Source organism: Ochotona curzoniae, unplaced genomic scaffold (assembly GCF_017591425.1).
Source record: "Ochotona curzoniae isolate NIBS_2020 unplaced genomic scaffold, NIBS_Ocur_1.0 contig_1, whole genome shotgun sequence".
NCBI lineage: Eukaryota > Metazoa > Chordata > Mammalia > Lagomorpha > Ochotonidae > Ochotona > Ochotona curzoniae.
In genome coordinates, this window is record NW_024464918.1 from 36,165,338 (window position 1) to 36,186,887 (window position 21,550).

Below are 21,550 nucleotides of genomic sequence, written 5' to 3' on the forward strand. Positions count from 1 at the left end.
CACCTAGTCTGTGTCAGACGAGCTGGCCAATGGCCAAGGCAGAGGACTGGTCTCCGGGCTGGTCCCTCGTGCCCCCACATGCCTCCATCTGCAGCCCTGGAAGGGCCTCTTGGCTCTTGTGCCTTCCTCTGGCCAGGGCACGTGTGGTGGACCCAAGAGAAGGCTGAGCTAAAGCAGTGGAGCAGGGGCAGCGGCTCATACAAGGACCCCAGATGGCATTGATGTGTCCAGTGCCACTGTCAGGGCTGTGTGACCTCTGTTGGCTTTCCCTAGCTGGCCAAGCACCAAGCCCTCAGCTTGTGCTGCTGGTGTGTCCGGCAGCGGAGACCTGACTCCTGAGTAATTGTGCTGTTCCCAGGAGGACGTGAGGACCTGCTGGATGCTTCCAGAAGCATCAAGCACATCACCGGCCTGTGGCCCAGGCTCCACAGGAAACCCAAGCCGGCAGTAAATAGAATAATGTCTCTCAACTAAAACAATCAGCGCCGTGTAATTATACGGCCAAGTGCATATTGTTTTCTGGATGTGAACACTGGCTACAGAAATAAAATCTACCTTGTTGTATGCAAGCAGATTACTTTAAAAATTGATTTATAAGAAGCTATATAAAACGAAACCTGCAATCTTTCCTCTCCTGAATGTTCTCTGAGACGTGTCTGAATGGCATTGTCAGTGCTTGATTGCATCTCTGTAATTGTCTTTTTATGGAGAGCGTTCCTTTTTTTTTTTATTATTATTATTCTGGTGCAAAGAAATGGATTAGCAAAAGCAAGCTTGCTTCCAGAAATAAACAGATGCCAGATTAGACTATTCTATGAATCTGCTGTTGGGAAAGAGATGATTCTACTCAAAGATGTAATTTTCATCTTTTAAACATCCAAGAATCTGCCCTCATTAAAGAGGATAATGACACAAGACTTAAGCACTAAATGACAGTTAAGCAGGCTTGAGATGGGGGTGTTGGCACCGTGACCCGTGAACGTCAGGGGTCAGCCATGTGTTGATTTGAGGGTTCCTCTTGGGGACACAAACATGGTATTGGAGCTGAGGTTTACGATACTGCCAAAGCCATGGTTACAATTCAGTTTGGGGACATTCATTCAGAGCTTTCTACCTTGGGGTTCCCTGGCTGGCTACTGGGAGGAGGAGGTAAGGATCTTCCCTCAACACCAGCTCGACGCTGGTCCCTGGAGTGTCATTTTCCCAGCATTCCACATGCCCGCTTGACCACAGGGCACCCAGACTCATGTGATAAGCAGCGCCTTGGCAATGGGTGTGTTTACTGTTCACATGTGGGCACCCCTGCCCATGATCTGAACCAAGTCAGGACCAAGTGACACGTGCCATCTGCCAGCACAGACACACATAGTACCTAGGAACACATACACCTGCACATACATGCATCCACACCCTGGTTTGCTTTCTTTCATGAATTATTATTTTGTGATACAGTTCTATAGGTTTCATAGGCTCTGGAACTTCCCCTCTGCAGGTTTCCCACCCCCATTGCTTTCCCTTTTATTATTACAACGTGTTGTCCTTCATGAACAGTCATAAGTCTATCACTCTGCCATTCAAGTGTATCCTGACATTCTAGGCATGGATAACAGTAGAGAGTCTAGTATCCTATTGCCAGGATACATTCAACAGTTTCACTGCGAGTCCCTCTTCAATTTGGATGTAGGGGTGTATGCTGCATTGCCACACCCTGGCTTTCTACAGCTGACCACCTGACTGCCTGGGGTGCCCAGCCGCTTCTGTCTCCCCTCCCTCGGAGGACAGGTTTGCCTCTCTACAGGGACCTGAGCAGCCATCTTCAGAGTGGTGGCTTCCCTGCGCAGCTGAGAGCCCAGGGAAGAAGCGCTGGACTAGTTGTTTAGTGTGACAGCCCCGGGCTCTGCCCTGCTTATGCCTGTGCTAGGCTGAGGCGAGGGAGTCAGGGGAGGGGAGGACCGTTCCCTGTGGTCAGCGGCTGCCCATGACTGTGGGTGCTAAGGGGTGCTGCCGACACCTCACTGGAGCTTGTTACTGTTTGCTGAGTGAACAGAGGTGCTGGTCATGTCATCTGGAAGAATGGCCAGTAAAGGACTAACCTCACCCAGAGACAAGGGCTGGACTTTGCCCTCAGCTCCTGGCAGTCCTGGCCTGGGGTCTTGGGACCGTATGGGGGCAGCAGGGTCACCCGGGAGAAGCAGAGATGGACACACCCTAGGCTCAGGGCTCCTTCTCCCAGACAGCACCCCTTGCGTCTGGGATTCACCCAAATGCTCAAAGCCCCAGATGTTTGGGTACAACTGGGGCTTTGACTATTGACTGGGGAGAATCGGCCCAATAACGGTGTTTTCCTGGATTCTCAAACACCATGTACCCAAGCATTTAATGAGATTATTTTAATGCAGAAGCTACCACTGCCGTCTGTCATGTTGCAAATAGCTCTCCATGCTAATCAAACGCCTCTCATCTTTTCACAACGGATCCATGACTGCTTCGTAGTGAGACAATAAAAATTAAATGACTCGTGAGCTCCTCAATCATCTTCTTTTGGTCTTTCTTAATAACTCACTTCCAAAGAGGAGCTAGCTGAGAGCATATGCTTCATTAGAATTATTTGTTCCCGTTTTACACCATTTGGGTACGGGGAGAAAGTGAACCTTTTAACACATCCTTCAAACACGGCCACAAATACTTTCTTCTAATGGGTTTTGTTTCTCTGCTTTTATCACCGCACCCCGCCTGCGACAGCTGAAAGCACAGATAGTGGGATTCAGGGAGGAAAAATCCAACACGTTGCAAACCAGGAGCTCTTTCAAGTCATTTTAAATGTATGGAGCTTGTTGTTAAAGAAAAATGAGAGAATGCAACAGAGAAAGTTTCTCACAGAGAAGATCCTGACCAGGCAACCCCACGCTGCTCTCTGAATCTGCTGCTCCCCTTCCTTGCTGGTGCTAGCTGGCTAATGAGACTCGCAGGGCCACACACACAGTGCCCCTCATCCCATGTTGGTGGCATTACTGCAGGAAGCACACCCTGTTGGCCATGGGGCAAAGCTGTTACCACACCAGCTGTATCCCACAAGCAAGGAACCCAGGCTGTGGGGCTTGGCTGTGGCCCAGGGCCAGGGCTCCAATCCTTCTGACTCCGTGGCCTGGTGGAGTGGCCATCAGCAAGGCGATGATGCTAGAAAAGAATTCTGGCACCAAGGATGCACATGCTAGCTGGGTTTGGGGAGCGGCAGCCATGGGATCTGGGTGGCAAGAGAATTAGAGGGCTTGGGTGTGCAATGGGTCTGGAGTATTTCATTTCTGTGGGAAGTGAGGTGGCATTCCCTGCCCCCGGGGAACATGGGGGCCAGGGCTGAGGACTGGAGCTGCTCTGGGGTCCAGGTGAGCAAGCACAGGGCTTGGTGCTCCTGATATCTTGGTGGGGCTGGGATGTGCTACTGGGACTCTGCTGGTCACAGGACTGTATGGGCTTGGGGTCTGGAGAGGTCCCAAGGTTGGCCCAGCCCTTTCCTGATGGGATCTCTGCCTCACTGCCCAGGTATCTGGAGGACGAACTCTCCCGGAGGACCAGCTTGGGCCTTTGCCTGGAACCTGGCAGGGCTGTGGGTTTCTGGCGCCCACGGCAGCAAGTACCCCCAAGCCAGGAAGGCAGGGCTCAGGGTGTGGCTGCCCTCTTCTCCTAGCAGCTTCCTGTAGGATTGGGGGGCTGTGGGCTGTGGATTTCTGGGCAGGGGATTGAGGGGGAGGTAGGGCCAAGAAGCCAGCTATCAGCTCAGCAGGGAGCCAATGACAGGTGCGTTCTGCAGGCTCCTGGGAGCAGGAGCATGGCGATAGATTTCCCATCAGGCGAACAGGAGCTGCCATCATGCACCTTGTAGGCTCAGAGGATGCTCTCCTGCCATCATGGTAGGGTGCGGCCCGACACCAGGGCCAGGTGGTATTTGATTGTGGCTTTGAGGTCCCTCAGGTACCCTGGCAGGAGCCCCAGACAGAACCCTGGCTGAGAGCCACAGCTAGCCTGGGGGCACAGCTCCAGGGAAGACGGAGAGACAGAGAGAGACAGAGAGACCAACCCCGAGAGCAGAGGCAGGGCTGTTGTTGCTCCTGGGTCCCTCATGAAGTGGGTCCTTCTTGGAATGTACACTTTATTTTAGGCGGGACTCGTGCAGCAGTCCTGTGTGCACATCTGACCACGTCAAAAATTTGTGATTGTCCCTGCCCACAGGGGCGCTGTGAGGCTGCTCCCACCCCTCTACACTGCTCTCTCTTGCTTGTTTCTGCCCCTCCTTCCTCAGGCCTCCTGAGCAGGTGTTGATGGGAGCTTGCTCCCCTGCAGGCTGGGCACAGCGTTTGTTCTGTGCGCTGGGTACAGATGCCCAGGCACAGATCGAACCACTCTGAAGGCTGAGCCCACGTGTGCGCCATGGTGAGGGAGCCGTAAGGGCTTCTGACAGCAGCGCCACCTGCCCTCCTCCCCCGCAGAAGCCCAGTGGCCGCTCCTCATTTGGCTCCAGGCGAGAGGGGTTGCAGTTTCTTCTGATCAAATGCTATTCTGATGCTCAAGGCATCTTTGATGTTTGCAAGTCAGGAAAGTTTAATTACACATGTCGCAAGGATGGCATTCTGTAATAGCCCTGCGACTGAATTCATTAACAGAATTCTTAACAGATAAGACAAGACAAATTAATATTTTGTTGCCCATGAAAGCTTCTCATTAACAGACTGGTGCAAGAAGTGATTAATATTTCGTTGCCAATCAAGATGTCTCACACGAACAACCAAGGCAGGAGGCCCGCACCTCTCTCTGCTCTCACTTCCCTCCCGCCTCCCCGGGCTGGGCTCTGAAGACGGATCTGCGCTCCCTGCCAGCAGGGCGCCGGGCCAGGCACTCACGACCCGCCTGCTGCTGTGCTCCATCTCCCTGGGCTGAGACGCCCAGGCTCGGGAAACTCTGGGACCTCTACTCCATCAGTGCTGTTTGGCCCTGACTGATCCTGTCTCTAAAACTACTGCCCAGGTGCCGACGGCCTGGCTCCAGCCCTCTGCAGGGGCTGTCCCTAGTAGGGCTGCCACTCAAGATGACCTATTGGGTGCCTGGCACTAAGCAGGGCAGTTCACACCCACAGGCTCAAGTATGACCAAAAGTTCACCCAGGGCTCCTCTGGATTGGCAGGGTTGGAGGGAGTCTGGGCAGTGTCTCTTCCCAGATGCATGGCAGCTGATGTGGGTGGGGTGGCCCCTGTCCCTGGCTACAAACTGCAGGGGTTTAGGGGTGCTGTTGGCTCCTTGTTGGGGACCCAGGGGGCAAGGTGCTGAGCACGCCAGTGGACAGCAGCTGTGGTCAGTGCACTCATGCTGACGTTCACTGTCATGGTGGTAAGCAGGGGCACTACGTGCTAGGAACTTGACAGCTGTCTTCTCACGTCACCCTCACGGAGGACTGCAAGAGAGCTACAGCTCTCTGTTCCCATTTCACAGATGGGGAAACTGCGAGCAGTCCAGTGTCATTTTTAAGGTTACTAAGTTGGTAGGAGGTGGCAAAGCTGAGACTCAAACCTGGGACCTTGTGACCCCTGAGCATGCCTTTCACTAGCTGGCTGCCTGTCTCGTGTGTGTGTGTGTGTGTGTGTGTGTGTGTGCGCGCGCGCTGTTTATGTGTGTCTACTCGCACAAGCTCAGGGTTCCTACAGCACTGGGCTCTGCCCTGCATCCCCACTTGAGAGTCTCTGAGCAGCACAGAGCCTGCCCATTTGCAAGCTGACTCACCCACCAGCAGCAGCTGTTTGCTGGGTAACGAGGGGCCATTAATCTCTGGCTGCACCCACAATTATCCAAATTGCTAACCTTATTGTGAAGAGGAGAAATGCAATTGAGTTGGTGCTGCAGGCAGATTGGAGGGAGGGGAAAACCACTCAAAGTAATTTAATTAACTGATGGCAAGTACATTAGGTGGAGTTTTGCCTCGGCCCTCATTTCTGACATCTTTAAATTGAGCACCGGGAGTGCTCGGACAATTGTCAGCTGCCCTGTCCTAGTATGGATGCAGTCACTGCTAGCCAATCATGGGCTGACACGCCTTGCTGTGAGACCTGGCTCGGTGTAAACCCATGCACCCCAAGACAGACAGACAGACAGACAGACAGACAGACACACACACACACACACACACACTCTGGTCTTTATAACCTGGACACTGCCCCTTCTAGCCAAGGTTTCTGACAAGCCTGGGCCATCTCAAGCCAGAGGACAAAAAGCCTGTGTCCCACTCACACACCAGGACATAGGGGATGCAGGGAGCATGTCACAAGGGGAAGTTGCAAGGGAACTGCCCTGGCCATGGTGCTGAGGCTGGGCACAGGACAGTCCTTGGCCATCTCTGCCCAGGGGCAACCCTCCAGAGGGACTCCCTTTTGCTGTCTATCCCCCTGCCCAGTGATCTCAAGGATATAGACAAATAGGCCTGGAGAGTTTCAGAGTGCAACTTCGCTGGCACCTGCAGCGTTTCCCACGGGGCCTTCTTCCAGGAAGCCGACTCAGCAGGAAGTGATCATGGAAGTCATGGGCTGAGCTTGTTGGCCCCAAGGGCTGGGTGGGCGGGGTTGGGGCCTCACTGCCTCCTGTGCTGTCTCAGGGAGCCCACACTGGCCTCTGTCTATTGGGCACCTGGTTGTTGTGCTGGTCCTCCCCATGGGGTCGGATGGCCTAGGCCAGCTCCCTGTGCCCTACCCCTCTGCAGCTCTTCAGCGGTGTTGGTAGGAACTGAGCACTCATCCTACACATGTTTTTTCCCCCAGGGCGAGCACCTGCTGGGGTCCACCTGTTCTGCTCTGAGCCCAGGTGGCCAGGGCTGCCTCCCTTCTGCCAGAGACTGGATCCCTGTTTTTCTAACCCCTGACCTGGTAGTTTTCCTGGCAGTTCAGTGAGTGAACTCATCCTGTCTTCTCCCATGAACTTTGATGAAGCTTAATTATCCCAGTGTCCAACCTGAACCAATCAATCAAATGTAACTTATTCCCTGTCATCTTTAAGCCCCCAGAAGGGAGGGACCACTGATGCTGTTCTCTGCATGGAAGATGTCATTGGGGGTAAGGAGGCTAAGGAGTTATTAAAATTCACAGAGCTTTTACCAGTGATGCTGGGCCCCACCCTGCCTGCTGGGCCCCACCCCGGCCTCCAGGATCATCAGAAGCACCCCACATTAGCCTCGGGAGCTCAGAGGTTCTCTGCTCCCTGCAGTTCTAGTTGATTTATCACCCAGCAAAGAAACCCCCAACATGGGTCCCTCTGGCCCAGCTAGTCTCACCTGGCACCTGCCCTCCAGCCCCTCAAACCCTGCAAACTCCCAGCCTAGCTCCCTCACAGGGGTTACCCTTCCCCTTGCCCAGCTGTAAAGACCCACAATTTCCCCTTTTGGGTCTCCCCAAACCTGCTGCCTGGCTGTATCCTCTTTCGGCTCCTGACCCACCCTCTGAGCCATGTGAACAAAGCACACAGCGTGCTCCTTTGCCCAGTCCATTCTCAGCCACATGCAGGCCCTGGCAGAGTCCTCCTGCCCTGCCTTGACTGCACACCCTTTTGCACCGGCCATGGTGCCAGGCTGCTGACCATCCGGTGTCTGGATCTCCACCTAAGCATGTGACACTGCTGTGGGATGTCTCTCACCCCCAGCCCTGGGATGTACACATGCACTTTGGTGACTTACGTTGATGTCTTCCAAGTCCAGGAAGTTCAAGGTGAGCCCATTGCGCTTCCAGACAATTGGTGGCCTCAGGGCTCCACGGATGGCACAGGTGAGCATTATGCTTAGCCCCACGGTCACCGTGGTCACACTCACCCTGTCCTCGGGTGCGAGGCTGAGCTGTACCACATCTGCAGGGAAAAGGGAGCAGGAGGTCAGGGCCAGGGCCATCTGATTCCAAGGCTAGTGACTGCAGACTGATCTAAGGGCAGGCACTGAGAACGGGTTGTAGGGTGCTGGTGACCTGTACGGAGGAATGCTTCTGCAGGGACAGAGCAGGGGAGCAATGGGAGGTGTGGGTTTGTGAGCAGAGCTGCAGGTGCCATGGCGGCATCAAGGGAGGGGCTGGGGAGCAGCTGTGCGGCACCCTCGTGGGAGTGGCCTGGGCTAATGAGGCCTGAGTGTTGCCAAGTGTAGTCAAGGTGTGTTGGGTGGGCTGACAGGCTTCTCTGGGGGCAATGCAAAGGTTGCACAGTCTGGGGTCCAGGGAGGAAACTGTCTGACCTTTGAAAGTTGTGGTTAGCTTGGATGTCATTTTGGATTTCTGATTTCTGGTCTGTGGCCATGCACAGATGGGAGCCTTTCGTGGTTTTTTTCGCTGATGCACTGCAGGCCGCCCATGGACTGATAATCTTTGCTGTTTTATTCTCTGTAATGGGCAGGGAGACTGCTCATGCTTTTGGGAGGGGTCTCAAGCATCCCCCTGCAAACACAGGCTTTGAGAAATTTTCAGGATTTATGAAGATGAGACGCACGCTGTTCAAATGCCTGCATAGCCCCTAGTTGGAAGGGAGAGTTGCCAGCCTGTTGCCCAGAGGGCTTCTCATGTCCTCCTCCCATACCTGCCAATTTAGGGGACTGGGGGATGCCAGCAAAAATGTCAGAAGTGCTATTCACTCTTTTTACTTGGTGACACAGAGGGAGTCCTGGCTGAGATGCAACCCTCCTGCGCCCTCCACTTCCACTAAAAAACAAATCTTGGGAGCCAAACTTGGAGTTGGGGACTGAGTTCTGAAACTCGGCTGGGTGCCATGCATTGTGAGCAGGCCATGCACCCCTGCAGGTGGCACATCAGTGCTCCCAGCCTCTCACCCTTGCATGACACAGCAGGTATACCGACAGCAGCTCCCAAGATCTGACCCACGCAACAACGCTCCTCCCAGCACTGACTCTGAATGCACACATATCTCCCCAGGACCTGCCGGATGGATGCATGGAGAGACAAAACAGTGGGGAGGGTCCATCCCACACAGGAGAAGCATGACTCATGGTGAGGAGCCCCCCATGATGGAACACAGGCCCTGAGTGACAGGTGCTGCTAGACACCCAAAGCACGTATTTTCACCTCCTCCCTAATACTGTGGTACCTGCTGCCTGCCACTCCCCGAGTCATGAATCCAAGGCACCCCACAGGAGACCCTGGCTCTGCCCAGAGCCAGGCTGGGGAGCTTTATAGCACAGAGAAAGATTTTGCTAGAACTTCCCAGCTCTCCGATACCCTGTAGGCCCTCAGGACTCACAGCTCACGGGTCTCCTGGTGGCAATGGCTTTTCCCATGGGAGCATCCTGACCTCAGGCTGGGAGCCCAGGCCAGGGCCAGCCTCAGCCGTGGTGCCCACGGCACAGTGAGCAGCAGGTCTTGCAGCGGTGGTTGCACTGACAGGAGTCACTCTGGAAGCAGCGGGGACACAGGTGTGTGTGGGATACACCTAGCTCATTTCTCACACAGAGTGCGACTTCCATGTCAGCTGGACTATGCTCTGCGATGTAGTGACTGTTGGCTGCGGCTGTGGTGGGAGCCACATTAATTACTTTCTCTTCCTGTCTGAGCTCTGGTGGACCAGCTCCAGCCAGAAGGAGTCCCTGGAGGAGGCAGGGCCACTCCTGGGCCCTGGGCTCTAGGTTCCATTCCCAGGGTGGGTGAGCAGCACAGATGCCTGTCCTGGGGCTGCCACAGGCTCTCAGGTGGTGGGGGGATGGGAGCATGCCATTTTTCACAGGTATCCCAGGGGGGTTCTGTGGAGCCCAAGGCCTGAGAACCACTGCCTCCAGAATCAGAAAGGGGGAGTATTGGCAGGGAGATGGAGAGCCAAGGCAGCCAGGCAGGGCGCTAAACACCAGGCTCTGGGTATGGGCTCTCACTTGCAAATATAGAGCCCCTCCTCTATGTGGCTACAAAGTCATATATTTCAAGCTATTTTAGAAGTAGGCAGGGGGCCTGTACCACAAAGAAACAAAGCAAAAACAAAAACAAAAAAAACAGTGCAAGTGAGCAGTTGGGGGGGGGTCTTCATCAACCATGCGCACCTGCAGATGGTGGGGAAAGACAGGATGAGTGGGCAAACAGACTGTACCTTGGCAAATCTGCCCCTGTCGCCTACACAAGAATGAACCAAACAGCACATATTTGGACCGTCTAAGGTTTAAATATGTGTTCTATCGGATTAACTTTGTCTCTGTATTTCCCAGAAGTGACTGACGGCCATGGAACCCCCTCCTCCTACTCTCATCTGTGAGCAAGCCCCTCCTATGGCCCCCATGGCCTCCAAGGGCTATGACCAAGGCCATGATCACCTGGGGTGACCTCTGGGAGAGGGAAAGGTGAGATGGCCTCCCGGGCTATGGCAAGAGCAAGCAGGGCAGGGAAGTAGGCACCATGTTGCTCAGGGATGCTCTTGGGGACGACAGCGGTCAGAGGCCCACCAGGCAGCTGACCTGGCCACACCCTCGCTACAATCCTGAATGCCTGCCCCTCACTGCAAGGGTCCTATGGGCAATATGGAGGGAGTCCTGGGCCAGGGACTGACACAGCTCCTTCACGACAGCTTTGTCTCACACTGCTCTCCCCGGGATTGAGCCCCTGAGGGGCGCTGGGAGCCACCCAAGATGGTGAGTCGGGGAGAACTCAAGGTAGAGCCTGCATGCCCTGTGACTTCAATTGGTGGTTGCTGAGTGCCGCTTCTTTGGCTTGCCCTGGCAGGTGACTGGAACTAGCTGTGTTTTTGCTGTTGGTGGTGGGGAGGGGTTGGGTGTCATGTGCTTTTTGCCTTTGCTCCCTCCACGGAGCTGCCACTCGGGGCCCCTTCCCAACACCTGCTGATATGTGCAGTGGCAGCAGGGCACGGGCATCATGGAGCTTTCTGCCTGGAGTGCATGCTTTGTGCACTGACTGTAGCCGGCTTGTGTAGGTGGCTCGGGGCCAGTCTGACTCGCTCCAAAGTCACGCAAGAGGTTATCTGCACTCCTCCAACACACCCTGCTCTGTTAGGCATAACCTGCTTAGAGTTTTTTCTGCTGCTGTCCTATTCTCACTTGCTTGCTTCATGTTGTCCATAAAGCCTACTAATTACCTGCAGGTCTGTGGGCTAATTTTTCAAACAGACCCATGTTGCTTGGGGTTACTTCAGCCTTTGCAACAGTTCAGTCTCCAAGTTCTGCTCTTTGGAGTGAACACATATCTATACACGTTGCACTAAATACATTTCCTGCTTTCTTCCATTTGTACCCGCAGCACTTCATACAGTGCCTGGCACTCAGGGAAGAGTGATTAAGCAAGCCAGCGATGAGCTAGCCTCCCTAGCCTCAGTCAGCAGTCACCACTGGGCACTCAGCACGTGCCAGCATATAGTGAGAATGCACTGGCAGGCAACACGGGCCCAGGTCTGCCAGCCGGAAGCTCAGGGTTTTTCCGCTTACAAGGGGCAGGAGGGTAGAGGTCTGAAGCCTGCCCTGTGATGCCAGGTTCCAGGCTGTCTGTTCCCATAGGCCTGACTGCCCTCTCAGGGGAGCCTGCCTGTGTGTCTGAGGACTGGGCACTGTGCAGATCCATGTCCGCCTCTCAGGTTGCCCTCATCGGTGGAGTGTTCTCTTCACCTGCAGGAGGGGGTCTCCAAGGAGCGCCTTGGGAGAGGGGTTCAGGATTGAAGGCTAGCCACTCCTCAACTGGTGACACCGTGGTCAGGTGCAGGAAAAGGTGGTCAACTTTCTGATGGGGGAGGACAAGGAGGAGCCGGAGAGGGGCACAGTGTCCATTGTGGCCATGACCTGCTGGTGGACTGGGACAGAGATTGCAACAGAAGCGTCACGTGGGCCCCCAGTGTCTTGATGGAGCTGTGGGGACGTGAAAGCACGTGCAGCAGGCTCTGAGTGAGAAGGGCAGGCAGGAAGAGCTCTAAAGGAGACAGGGGCAGGGGCCTGGATGTGGGTGGTGGCTGGTGGTGAAGGTGGGGGCCTCTCCCATGTCAGGCAGGTCCATGGCAGTGCTAAGGGCCAAAAATATGAGAAATCTCTCCCCCTGGCTCGGTGCATTTCTCTCTCTGCCTCTTGAGTAGGCTCCTTAAATTATCTTCCAGAGAGAGCTGTGTAACGAATGCTTTGTCCAAGGACAGAGCTCGGTAAGAAAAATGCCTCCCGCTCCCTCGCCAAACATTCCTTTGCCATCTGTCAGCTTGGAAATCTCCACATCTTGACCCACAGTAAATTACTTCTTGGTGGCGGTGGCAGTACTGGATGCTTGCTGTGGGAGGGGGCTGCTGGCTGAAGGTGGGCACTGTAAGGACGAGAGGGTCAAGACCTGCTCCTCCTCTCCCTGTGGGCACAGCCGCCGGCAGCCCTTCCTCACACCCCTGCAGCTGCTCCAGGCCAGGACCTCATGACCTGGTGGCAGGCAGTGGTCTCTCTGCTCTGGCTCTCTGGGTAGGGAGTGGGCTCCTCTCCTGGCACGTAAGGCCAATGAGTGCCTTATTTCCAGCCTCATCTCCCACTGCTCCAATGGAGCTGTGTAATTGGGATGCTCTGCCAAAGTGTGTCCTGGGTTTCCCCTGGCTTGCTGGTCATGCTGGGCCACAGTGGCACCCCTTCCTGGAGAAGCTTTCCTTATCCAAACACACCCAGGATGTGACAACCTGCACGCAAAAAACTGGCAGAAAACCAGCTTATGCTTTTACTGCGTCTTGGACCTGCCCACCCTGCTGACATGGATGGCTGCGAGGGCCTCTCCCTGGGAAACCCTGGGCTGCATGCAGCTGGGCACAAACCCAGAGAAGAGTGAGAAATTCCACCCACCACAAGGTTGGAGTAATTATCTTTCAGAAGTTAACAGTGGGGTGACTTTAAGAGGTGGGGCTGCAGTCTGAATGTAGGGCATCATCTCCCGTTCCCACCCAGCAACCCTGCAGGGTCAGGCATTATGGGCTACTGGTAGGACTGTTCCCACTCAGGGGTCAGGGGAACTGAGGCTCTGGGAGTTTAAGGGGGAGGGCAGGTCCAATTCTCCAGGACTTCTGCCCTGGGGCTGGAGGGAGAGGGACAAACACAGATTGAAGGAAAGAAACCTGAATTTCACCCCCGAGCAGCAGCAACATAGAGAAAGGTTATTTCCGAATTACACTGGGCTGGGAGAACAGGAGCCCTAGGGACTGGGTGCTGGCCTCCGCCGTTCCCTGTGTAATCTGCATGGCCACGCACTGGAGTGTATGGCTTCTCTCTAGCTCCTGTGGGTTTGGGGCAAGGCTGTAGCATAGAACATGTTACTATTAGAAGTGAACAGTCCACTTGGGCTGGGGCAGAAGCTAGCAGCTGATAACCATCCCTCATGATAAAAGCCTTTGAGTTCTGCGTGTGTCCAGGGTCCATTTCTTTTCTGTACCTTGTCAGAGCAGACTAAGCCAGCGTTACCACTGTATATGCCAGGACTCCAGCCCTACCCGCTGCACGCCGCAGGACCCTGGGTCAGGCTCGAGGCCACATTCCAGCTTGTGTCTCTTCCATGGACACCAATCAACTAAACCATGCAGCTATCCAGGCCTGTCCTGCCTTGTACTGTCCTGTAGTCCTGTGGACCCCAGGTGCCTGCCAGCTACCATGATTCACCTGATTGACAGGGTGTGCCATGGTATACCCCTGTGAGGCAGCCCTTCTTGCCCAGGATAACCCTATCTGTGCTAAGAGATACCTCCTCAGCATCCCTTCCAAACTCTGGCCCATTACGAGGGGCAGGGTTGTGAGAGAGTGGTTCAGGCTATATGGCTGATTTCCTCCCAGGTCCTTGCTGTTTTTGGCCTCCCACATTCTTCTATGCCCCTGGCCTTGTCTCCCAAGCTCCTGGGAGGCAGCCGTTGGGAGGGGAGTACGCCTGATGCCAAGAGGCTGCCAGCTGCCCATGGCTCCACACATACCCTGCAGCCCAGGTCCAGCCTGGAGACGCAGCTGCTGGGAGCGGTCTTCCTACTGAACTGAGGGCTATGTAGGAGAGCGAGGACTCTGTCTAGGACCCACCAGACCCCTCCTGGGCAACACAAACATGGTGTAGGTAGAAAGGATGCAGAGAACATGTGGCTGCCCAGTGCCGCTTCTACACTCCTGGCCCTGGGTTGGAAATGAGTTTCTCTTCTGTGGTTCCACAGGTGGGCAAGGAAGTGGTGGGCAGAACAGCACTGGCTTAATGAGCTCCCTGCACATGCTGCTGAGTGATGGCCAGGGAAACGTGCCTGTTAACAAGCATGCCACACGCAGGAGCTGCCTGGTCCTGCCCTGGTCAAGCAGCAGCTGAGGGCACACACAGGGGCCTGCCTGGCTAAAGTCCTCACTATGGTTCCATCCCACCCTTGCCCCTAGTACTGCTAGCACACTGGCTGGGCTTAGCAGTGTCACTAGTAAGCTGGGTTTGTTAGTGACATGTGGAATAATTTGCTTTTCTAAGTACCAGCTTCTTAATTGAAAAGGAGTGATTTCTGTGTGAAAAATGACAAAGCCAGTGAGCTCCAGTAAAATGTGAGCTACCATGCAGTAGTTTCTAAAACATCCAACTGGCCATGACTCAAGCTTTAAAGGCAGATTCCTCTTTGAAAGCCTAGTCACCAGTGGCAGCGGGGCAGGAGATCAGCCACCTAGGACAGAAGTGACACGGGTACATGGCTACCCAAGTAGTGAGTGCTGCCTGCCTCTGGGCCCATGCCATGGGGGTCCACTTGCCAGTTTGCACGAGTCACAGCTGGAGGGGGTGGGAGGTGGCTGGTACAGAAAGCCTGTAGCCCTCAGTGGGATTAGGAGTGGCCATGTACCAGATGCACACACGGCTCTGAAGCGAAAGGTCTCATCTCAGAAAAAGCCACTGGCAGTGTGGCCATCTTGGGGTTTCTCGGGGGGCCAGGCAGAGACAGCTGGACTTGAGAATTGGATTCTTGGAATTCAGGAGTACTGCGGTTAAGCTATGGCACAAACCCTCCTCAAGGTGAGGCCACTGGGGGCTTGAGGCAATGGAGAGGCCTACAGAGAAAGGCTGTGTGTCCTCTGTGGTCTCACAGGGCTGTCCAATAGAGAAGAGATCAGAGCTTGGACATTTGTGGTGCAAAGCTGTGCTTGTGACGCTGAGGGGATAGAGCCGGCACCAGATGTGATGGCATCTGCCAATGACCACCTGTGTCTGAGGGAGACCTCCATGTCTGTACACTGGGCACTTCTTCCCTCCACTGCCTCCTCTTTGGGCTCCCCTGGCAGTCCCCAGCGTGGGAGGTGCGGGTGTCTGTTGGGCCTTCCCCTCAGGGGTCTGCTTCTAAGAATACAGCACGAGGCTCTGGTGACGGATTGAAAATGAACTGACCCCAGGTAAGAGGTGCTAAACCGATCCTTAGAACACACTTTAGGCATTTCACTTTAATGCACTCTATCTTAAATCACTGTGGTGTCATTTTTACGAAGCAGATTTAGCTGAGGAGCCTACAGGACTGTGAAATGTCAAGTAAAGGAGCCAATAAGACAAAAATTCAAGTTGTGGGGAGCATACGTTAGAATTTCAAAAGTGTCCTGTGGCCGGGTGCCTTGATTCTGTCAACAGGCTCAAGGATCCTGTCCACCCTCCCCATCCCAAGGACCAGACTGGTGTCTCGCTTTCTGGCCCGGAACTGGTGGGGCACTGCAGTTATGGTAACACCAACATGCATTCCAGACTGAACTCCACAGGATGCTGGGGCTGCCCGTTGACGGGAAGGTGCCCCTGAGGAGGCCAACGACAGGCCAGGGACTGAGCACCGACACGCTCTAAACTTGCTGCTACCAGCAGTGGCACTTTCTTAAGATAACTTCTTAAAAAAAAAATTATTCACCATCAAGTCGGCCGAGTGAGATTCTGCTCTAAATTGAATTCTACCTTTAATGAGGTGTCAAGTTCCTTCTGTTCTTTGTTAGCGGAGACCTTGAGAGTTTTTATTAGCAAGTGCAACAGAACTTTTTGCTGTTTTCATGTTTCCTAATAACAGACTGAATCGTAACCTGAATTTTTATGCAACTAATTATGACTGCGACCTGGGCACGAAAGATTTATATGATCAGAAAAGAAATTACCTGTGTTATCTCTGGGCAGGCGGGGGATGTGCTTTGTAAGGAAGTTAATCGGTTTTCTAGGTTGTACAAAGCATAGAAGGTACAGTGTGTGAGTGTGTGTGAGTGTATCTGGGTGTGTGAGTGTATCTGACTGTGTAAGTGTATCTGAGTGTGAGTGAGTGTGTGAGTGTATCTGGGTGTGTGAGTGTATCTGGGTGTGTGAGTGTATCTGAGTGTGGTGAGTGTGTGAGTGTCTCAGTGTGGGTGAGTATGCGGGGAATGCAGGCAACACCTTCGGGGAGCTGTGCTCTTCCACCTTGAAGAGCGGCCAGGTCTTCCCGGGAGGGAGTCGACACTTTCTCCCTCTATGACATTCCCAGCCCCACTTCCCAAGACCAGCATGCCACATTCCACAATTCCAAGGGAACAAAAGCGGTGAGGTGAGTGGGTTAATGGGAAACAAGAGACAGCTCAGTGATGGGGAACATGACAGGCATGTGAATTCCTGTGATCAGACTGGAAGCTGGAACTTGATTATTTTTGTCCTTTCATGGTGAAAAAAAAACCCACAATGGACTGAAAATTCCAGGGCCATTTCTCAAAGCCTGCAGCCAGGGACATGGGGGTGCAGGACAAGCCATGGGCTCGCTGCCACCCATGCTTACACCCCTGGCTCAGGGGCCCCTACAGGGAAGCTGTGAGCCCCCAGGTCAGTGGACAGGAGGGTGGGATGCAGAACGACAGACAAATCGGTGTGCCCAGAGCCCTCGTGCTCCTTGAGCCCCACGACCGCCAGCTGAGACCTACAGCTGATTAATACACAGGCTTATTCGTTTACTCCGTGCTATGTTTAATCATCTAATTTCGCAAGCATTTTCAGATCTTTTAATCATCCTCATAGTCTCCTCATTGCAACCGATTACTAAGCTGTTAGTGCAATTCAATTAAAAAGTGTCATCCAAAGGTAATTTATTCCATGTGTCTTGTGAAGTGGATACCCCAGATACCAGCTGCATCTTCAAGCAATAACAAGTCTTGTGGTTTTGTTGGTTTGTAAGCCAGTGTGCGATGCTGCCGTGGAGGGTGATGCCACACGTGGTGAGGGTGAGGGACAATGATGTGGCAGTAGATCTGGGCTAAGATGCAGAAGAGAACGTGACAGCCTGGGACACCTGTCGGTGTTTGTGACATGCAGTTTGAGTTCCTGATCTGGGTCCTAAAAGAACCTCGACCCTCCTGCCTGCTGACTTGAGGAGCTGGGAGGCCAGTGAGGGGCAGAGTTCAGGAAAGTGCCCACAAGAGGCCCAGGAACACCGGGAGAAGAGAAGGTCACCCTCGTCACAGTTCCCACCTTCCTGGCTGGCTCTGAGCTATTTCCTCTGTCCTCAACCAGAGAGACATTAACCCTGGCAACGTGACATGAGGCACAGGGCTCATTTTCCAGTAGCTATGCAAACAACGGAAACAAAGCAGGTGCTACCAGTTGGACAGCATAGTTCATTTAACTCGGTGTATCCAAATGCGATCATTCTAACATGCCGTCAGTATAAAAGTCAGGGAGATATGCTTCCTTCCTCACTCATCTAGGCTGGGATGGCTCTCATAATCCTGGCACACCTACATATGGACTAGTGGCTTCTCAGGTGTTCAGTAACTACAGGTAGCCAGTGACTGCTATGCTGGGGATAGATGGGGTTTGGGACCCCTCCAGGATCTGCCCATCAAGTTGCAGGTACAGCTCTGTAGTCCTTGGGAACTGTGGGCATGTGCAGAGATGCTGTGTCTCATCTGGACCTGTAGCAGCTTGTGACATGGAGGTAGCTGAGTGGGGTGAGGCAGGGTAGTCAGGGCATGTGGGCCACTGATGAGGTCTGAGACTCACCCCAAGGAACCCAGGAAGCTGTTTGGCGACAACACGGCCTTGGCCACAGGGTTCTGTGCAGCCCAAAGGAAGCTCAGGAAAGAGGAACCCACCACAGGACTAACCAACGGGAGTCCCTTCTGCCCTGGGGTGGAGGGAGGCAGGGAGTGAGCTGTGTGCAGTCGCTGTTCTCCAGGTGGAAAGATCCCCTCTTCCACAAGTCCTCCACAGCGAGGACACCTGGGGCAGCAATGAGTCCGGAGACTGCAGCTCAGGGCAGCTTTTGGTTTCCTAGCCAGAGGAGCAGTTCATCTCCTGAGGCTGTCCCCTTTCAAGGCCACTGCACAGCCTTGAGAAATCAGAGGGTATTGAGAGAGACCTTGAAGAATCCGCATGCCCTTCCTTCTATGTTGTTGCAGAATGCTGTAATTATTAACATCTCTCTTTCAGAAAATGGCCTATCTGCTTTTTTTTTTTTTTTTAAGAGAACAGCAGTGAGAAAAAATGAGATGAAATTAGCCACTCTGTAAGGATCCTAATCCATTAAGGTGTCTTCAACTCCATAACCCGGTAGTTTAAATTCTGGTCATTTACTTAAGCACTTTCCAGAAAACAGCAAGATTCTACCTGGCCCCATCTTGCACTAGCTATGATGAAAGCGACTGAATGTTAATTCTCCTGACATGGGCAGGTGCCTGGGACAGTGGGCCTGAGCGAGAGGACTGCTGGCCATTGGGTCCATGTGACCCCACAGGTGACTCCTGTCAGTGTGTGTCTTCCCTCCAGAGCCCACACCCAACTCCAGGAATTACCCCAGTATAATCACACACGATGACGGTTCTCTCCAGTCTATTAAATAGTGGGAAGATAAAATTGTTTTTGGAGGAACAAAGAAACTGCACTTGCTAACAAGGGTAGAGCACTGGTACCAGCTATTAACAATGACCGCATGCCCATGGTGTAGATAGCGCTGTGCCACACACGGGACCTACTATATACCTGGCAGGACCCAGTGCAACAGGGCAATGCAAGCCCCCTTTTGAGAAGACAAAACAAAACTTGCTGAGCATTTTGAGTTATTCATAGAATCTTAAAGCAAGAGTGTGACTCTTGTGTCTGCCCTGGTTGGAAGCCCAGCAGGTCATGCGTGTCTGAACCGGCTTAATTCTTACGACAAATACTATTACACTCTTCATTTTATAAATGAGCAACCTGGGGCTGAAAGCAGTTAGCAGACTACAGGAATAAAAGGTTTGAAGTGGCTCCGATGGAGAGAGACAGGTGATGGTGGGGAGAGGCTGGCGATGACCCAGTGTGTGGCAAGCTGGAGAGAGCCACTCAGCAGCCTCCCTGGGCTCCAGCTGCGAGCGCTGATTTAGTTTCTAGAAAACAGGACCATTTGTCCCATCAAATTAATGTTGTTAATTTGAAGTTTATTGGTTTTTCAATGTGTTCCTATTTTATCCATAAATCTATTTTAGGGTTGTTAAAGGGCTCCCCACATAAGAACGTGTACAGGGTTTTTACGTCCGTATATACTTAACTAATGTGATACTAGATGCAACTCCAGCCTGAAGACCCAACCACAGACACCCTCGTCTGTGGGTATGCCCCTTCCTTGGGAGGGGACTGTACGTCCTGTCCCCTACCCCCTCAAGGAAGGGCCTCTCTGGCTGGCTTGGGCCACGGCGGAGAGGGAGGGTCTGGAGAGGGGTTGGGGGTGCATGCAGGAAGCTCTTAGGAGCAGTTTCCTGAAGGTGTGAATGGCAGGAGCCTGGAAGGTCTTTCTGGCTCCCTTCCTGACTGCTGTCCCACTTCCCTTTGACTTACAAAGGCAGACAGGGGTCTAGGGGGACATGTGGGGGTCACAGCTGAGACCACCCAGACCTGCTGAGGTCTTGACCACACCTTCAGGTGTGCAGCACAAGCACTGCCCACCCATTTCCTAACTGGTGAAGAGACCACCAATGGACAACCTTTTACCTGTGGGTTCCCGCCCAACAAGGAGGGGTCAGGGAAGGCTTAAAAGCCCAAGACCCGGACTGGCATCGTGGCCTAGCAGCTAAAGTCCTTGCCTTGAATGCGCCAAGATCCCGGCAGCTCCACTTCCTATCCAGCTCCCTATCCAGCTCTCTGCTTGTGGCCTGGGAAAGCAGTCAAGGATGGCTCAAAGCCTTGGGACCCTGCACCCACGTGGGAGACCTGGAGGAAGTTCCTGGCTTCTGGCTTCAGACTGGCGCAGCCCTGGCTATTGAGTGAATCATCACTTGGGGAGTGAATCATCAGATGGAAGATCTTACTCTCTTTCTCTCCTCCTCTCTGTATATTTGACTTTGCAATAATAATAATAATAATAATAATAATAATAATAATAATAATAATAAAGCCCAAGAACCTTCCTCAAACCTTTGGCATCTCTCCCTCTCTCCTTTCGAGAGGCACCCACCTCCTGGCTTTCTCTCTGGAGGTACTTTCCCCTTCCCTCTCCCTTCTCTGCTCACCTGGTCCTTTCACAAATAAACTTTTCTGTCCGCAACAGATTCCTGCCTTTATTTCTATAATAAGCTGTGGAAAGAACCCGGAGAGGGAGAGGTAAGGGACAGTGAGGAGGAGGAGCTTTGACCTTAAGGCACCTGTTCAGGGTTGTCTGGGAACACAGGCTGTTCCTATTGCCATGCTGTGGTTATTAGAAAAGCCTATAGGCACCAGGCTGGGGCCTGGGCTGGCCGCCTTCTCCTGCCGCCCAGCTCCCAGCTGTGTCCTTGAGACCGGCTGCTGGTCTCCAGGAATGCACCTTGGGAACAGGTTTTTGGGAATGAGGGTGGAGGGATCAGATGGCCCCTACAGTAGGTACGGGATCCCAGCTTGTGGGGCTGTGCGTGAACACTTGCCAAGGTTCTATCGGGGCTACTTTGCTGATCCAAATGGTGCCAGCTGACCTTGGCCCTGCCTTGCCATGGTGATCCACTAGGAGTGGTGAGACCCCCTACTGCAAGGCTTAGCTGCTGAGGACAACCTACCTCACCTCTGCTCTCTCCTTGCAGGTGCCAAATCACGCTGGCGGCATTCCTCCCTGTCCACACCCGGGGGGCAGCAAGTCACCGCCAGGGGCAGATGCTAGTCCTGAAGGGGGAGCTCAGAGGAACCACCCAGACACATGTGCACAGTAGGGGCAGCTTCTCAGTACAGCGTAGGTACGGGGCAGGGAGCAGGAGGCAGGCAAGGGGTGGCAGCTGTGGCCTGCACAGACGTGGGGAGGGCGGCTGCCCAGCCATCCATCTTCACATCCTGATTCAGCTGCACCCAGAGAGCCTATTTGCACATCTAGAGTTCTGAACGCATCACCAGGAACAAATCTCACAAGTCTGTGCCCCCAGGCCAGACCGCTGCTAATCAAAGCACCACTTCCTTTAATTAGAATGGTCAAGTCAGTACCAGAACCATCTTCCCACTGCTGGAGTGTGAAATTCTGTCTGGATCCCAAGACAGGCATCCTCTGAGGAGGAGGCAGGGGGCGAGGAGGGGGGCAGCACGGGGCGCAGCCTTGCCTCTGGAAGTTATACAGCATCTCCTGCTGTTTGGGCAGGATGTGGCTTTGAACCTTGGCTCTCTTGTATGATGTCCTTGGTC

The 21,550-nt window shown here is 53.6% G+C and overlaps 1 protein-coding gene across 1 annotated transcript in view; it reads right to left on the reverse strand.

Annotated features, from left to right (window-relative positions):
• FSTL4 (follistatin like 4) overlaps positions 1 to 21,550 on the reverse strand; it is a 274,942-nt gene that overhangs the window by 28,327 nt on the left and 225,065 nt on the right. Inside the window, exon 6 of the mRNA XM_040976580.1 lies at positions 7,705 to 7,871. Coding sequence (XP_040832514.1) covers positions 7,705 to 7,871 — 167 coding nt within the window. The remainder of the gene's footprint in view (positions 1 to 7,704; positions 7,872 to 21,550) is intronic.